Source organism: Propithecus coquereli, unplaced genomic scaffold (genome assembly GCF_000956105.1).
Source record: "Propithecus coquereli isolate 6110/MARCELLA unplaced genomic scaffold, Pcoq_1.0 Scaffold676, whole genome shotgun sequence".
In the NCBI taxonomy this organism is placed as follows: domain Eukaryota; kingdom Metazoa; phylum Chordata; class Mammalia; order Primates; family Indriidae; genus Propithecus; species Propithecus coquereli.
In genome coordinates, this window is record NW_012152796.1 from 333,620 (window position 1) to 338,154 (window position 4,535).

Below are 4,535 nucleotides of genomic sequence, written 5' to 3' on the forward strand. Positions count from 1 at the left end.
ACTTATATATTGGATGTGATATATCAACCTGGTCCCCAAACATTTATTTACAAACCCAAATATAGGTGTGTAAATCTATTAGTAAAATGAAAACTGTGACTCATGAGGCATTTTATTGGGATGAGAACTTGAAGAATATTATCTATAAATTGTATATCTTGTGATCCCTTATCAGATAAACTAGTAAATGTTATCTATTAATGTTTAGTATTTTTTATTTTTATCCTATTTTTTACTTACCATTATATCATAACAATATTCCTAAGTCATTAAATATTCTTAGAAAACAAAGAAGGAAAAATATATATACAAAGACATACACTATATACACTCATTTAAACATTCTTAGTAAGCATTATATGCTAGGTACTGTGCTAGAAGCTAAGGATAAAAAACTGAAAAATGAAGATCTCAGATAAAATTTTTGTTTCATGAGAATAAAATATGATATTAAAGGCAAAATTGCAATTTCCTAAGAGGACCAGAGAAAGATTGTTGAAATGTTGGAATATACCTTGTGCACCTGCTCCTGTACCTTCTTTTGTTTTTTCTTAGGAGCAAATATCTGATCATATTCTTCTGTATATTCTAGAAGCCACTTGCTTGGCTTCCTAAGGCGTTTCTTCTCTGACCGCACAGCTACAAGAAGATAAACAAGTTCAGTATTAACCAAAAAGCTAGAGGAAAACCCAAAGTTTTTATGAAACCATCCCAAAGTGTTTTATGAAACACTCCCAAAGGTACCCAGATGGGAAACCACCTGGCAAAAGTGCTCTGGCTTAAGATGCAAGAGGCTCAAATGATTTGCTATGTTTTATCACATGCAAAAGGATTGGTGGGGGTGTACAAAGGGACTTTTGTGCACATGCACACCCATACACAACCCCCCCCCATATAAATGGCCCATCCAATCGTAAGGAAAAGGTTAAATTGAAAGTATTTTGTCCTATGGTAACTGACACCAATACAAACAGAGATAACATATACCTAACACAAAAACAGAGTATAGATCAGGTAAATTGGTAAAATATACCATGAGTTATAGGTTGAGTATGCCTTATCCAAAATGCTTGGGGATCAGAAGTGTTTCAGATTTCAGCATTTTTTTAGATTTTGGAATATTTGTGTATATATAATGAGATATCTTGGGAATAGGACTCAAGTCTAAACATGAAACTAATTTATCATATAAACTTCATATACACAGCCTAAAGGTATTTTATACAATATTTTGAATAATTTTATTCATGAAACAAAACTTGTTTACACAGAACAATTAAAAAGCAAAAGTGTCACTATCTCAGCCACGCTTGTGGACAGTCTGTGGTTTTTTGGCATCACTATCATTTCTAACACTTAATTTAAATGTTACTGATAAATAATCACTTTCTCACAATTATTCATACGTAAGTACTTAACAGTAAAAAATGACATACCACTAATATTGTGAAAAAAAAAAAATAACATGTTCAGGATAACTAAACTGCAGGGTAGAATCACTAGAATACCTGTATCAGCTGTTAAACAACAGCAACAAACACTGGCAGGCTTTCAGTCTCCACTTAGGATGCTCCGTTTTGATTAAAGAGTCTACTGTACACTGTATTTTATCTTTTAAGTGAGAACAAACACCAGAAGCAGTTGAATGACCATAGATATAGACCCTCTAGGGATAAGGAAGTGTTCTGCTGCATGGCTTTTACAAATGTTTCCTCCAGAGTCATCTGCTTTATGAATAGTTTTTGTCTGAGATGTCTCTCTTTGATTTCATAAACTGATAGGGTTTCTTGTTATGTTATGAATGCACACTGTTCTAGTCCTTCAATAAGCCCATCACGTTTTGACCATATCTATAGGTACTTTGTGTGTAGTATTAACACCGTCATCTTCATCATCACTATTTTCACAATCACCTTAATTCAGAATCACTTCAGCTATTTCACCAGTCAATGAATGAACAACTGAACCCTCATTGTTGATACCAAAAATTTCTTTGATATCTACTTCTACCAGATTACTGATGAACTCTGAAGGTATATTTTGCATATGTAAGAAGGTCAGACATCCTTTTTTTTCACTTGACATATGGAATCCTTCAAAGTCACCACCTTGTTCCTCATCATCACTAACCACAGCTGCAGGTCAGAAGCTGTGCCAGGCATGCACAACCGAGTCTTAATCAATGTGTTCCAAGCATTGACAACAGCATATGTATTCCTCATGCTAAACTCCTTTGAAAAACCTTCCATACCTACACCTCTGTTAACTGCTGCTAGCACTCTGCTCAAGAAAGTATTATTATTAATATATTTACTCATCATTGATCCGAGGATTCCCTGGTCATATGGCTGAATTAACGAAGTTACACTTGGGGTAACTTCACAAGCACATGGCATAAACATTATTTTTAATAAAATTTCAGCTGGAGGATGAGCAAAACAGAAGTCAAGGAATAACAAAATACAGCAGTCATCCAGTATAGCTTCCCTGCAGTAAGCCATGAGCTGCTGGTACAAAATGTTTGTGAAAGCAATCAGAAAAGATGTCCCTGGTGATCCATGCCTTTGTTAGCATAATAATTGACTGGTAAGAAACTCACTTCTTGTCCTATAGTGAAGCAGCTTTGCCTACCACAGCAAGTTCACACTTATGCATGCCAACTGCATTAGCACATTCCAGCAGTTCCTCTGTCCCTGGCATCCTTAATTCCTGTAGGGGCTGTCTCATCAGCCACAGTCAGGGTGCTTCTAGGACAATAATGCCAAAACAGTGATGCTTCATAAGCATTACAGACTTCTTCCGGCATCAGATTTTCGTCAGTGATGACCTTGGCAAACTCAGCAATCAATTTCTCTGCTGCTTTGTGATCAGCAGGTGCTTTATTACCACAAATCTTTAAAACTTTAATGCCATGTCTTTTCTTAAATTTCTGCAACCAGCTTGTTTAATATTCACAGTTCCCTTCAATTTTCAGTTCATCATGACAGATCTTTGCTTGTTTCATGATCAGCATACAGTAAGTTGCAGGTGTTCACTGCATGGATTGACTCAATACATAATTGAGCTCTTCATTTTTAGCTTCATGCAGCATTTTTCTATTTTTCATTACCTTCTCCACATCACTTTCATATAGAACTTCAACAGTTTACCCTTCTGTTTCTTGAAGTATATATGGTAACATCATATACTCTTCTATATGAGATTTCACACTTATATCACTGTTCAGTTTTCTCCATGGCTCCACTTTCTGTGCTACAGATAAACACAAATTCTTTTTCTTTTTCTTATCACTATTGCCCATAGGGATAACTGCAAACTTTTTGAAAATTACAATATTTTCATACCATAGAGCAGAGAAGAAGCAATAAACAGCTAAGTAATACACGTAGGTCTTGGCTCCCTGTGAAGCATCATGAGGAACCTGTTGTTGGTGCATCCAGCCTGCACACATGCTGTTTCATTACCCTTTGTGGGCATGCTTGCATGGGGGAATCTCAGCAGCATGTGCAGAAAGGATATATATCAAAGGTGTAGGGAGGTGAAAGATTCTTTTTCCCTTGGGGATGCTGAATAAACTATGTTGTGTGCCTGCATTTTCATTATGACCCATCACATGAGGAATTTCCACTTGTGATCATGTCACTACTAAAACTGTTTCCGATTCTGGAACATATTCAGATTTCAGATTTTTGGATTAGAGATGCTCAAACTGTATGTTAAAAAACCTCTCTGGATTACACAGACTATCACACAGACATGTAGACAGACCTATTACCCAATCAGCACTGCCACGTGAATTTGGAAAGCACCTTACAAACAATTCATCAATTTAGTATCAAATGGTTGTACTGAGTTTCACAGTAGAAAACTGAGGAATTTATTTCTGAATAGAATCATCGAAAAATACATAATTAATTATACATATATCATTACCTCAACAACATAAAAAACGTATGCCATATATGCAAAAGAAAGGAGGACAGATAAAAATATAGAATTTTGGAGACCTACTTTTTAAAAATCTTATCATGCTTTGTGACTAAAATATCAAAGTATGATTTTTTTTGAATTAATTGTGGAAACAAATATCTATTACAATTTCCTTATAAAACTGTGCCCTAGTTTTAATGCATTTAATATGCTATAGTCATTTTACTACACTGTAAGCTCTTTGGGAGCTAAGGCCTACAGAGAGCAACACATAGTCTACTCAGGTGGCAAGAAGCATTAGATGACACGATGCCCTCAAGGAAGCCATTCCTACCTCAGTTTAAGGTGGCGTTATGGACATTCTCTCAATAAAAGCAAAGAAAGGAAAGCAAAAGTTGAGACCAAAAAGAAAAGGTCACAGGCACTGTAAGCTTCATAAAAGTTCTTACTTCTTAGCACATATGGAAAGAAGCCAGAGAACCTTAATTAGGACAAGATATGGAAGATAATTTCTTTTTACTAATTCTAACTGCTATAATTTCATAGGAGTAAATAGTAATAATATGTCTTTTACTTTATTTCAAATTAAAACTATTCCGTATCCT

The 4,535-nt window shown here is 35.2% G+C and overlaps 1 protein-coding gene across 1 annotated transcript in view; it reads right to left on the reverse strand.

Annotated features, from left to right (window-relative positions):
- NSD1 (nuclear receptor binding SET domain protein 1) overlaps positions 1-4,535 on the reverse strand; it is a 182,484-nt gene that overhangs the window by 57,775 nt on the left and 120,174 nt on the right. The window contains exon 6 of the mRNA XM_012660699.1: positions 483-639. Within this exon, the coding sequence (XP_012516153.1) occupies positions 483-639 (157 nt within the window). The remainder of the gene's footprint in view (positions 1-482; positions 640-4,535) is intronic.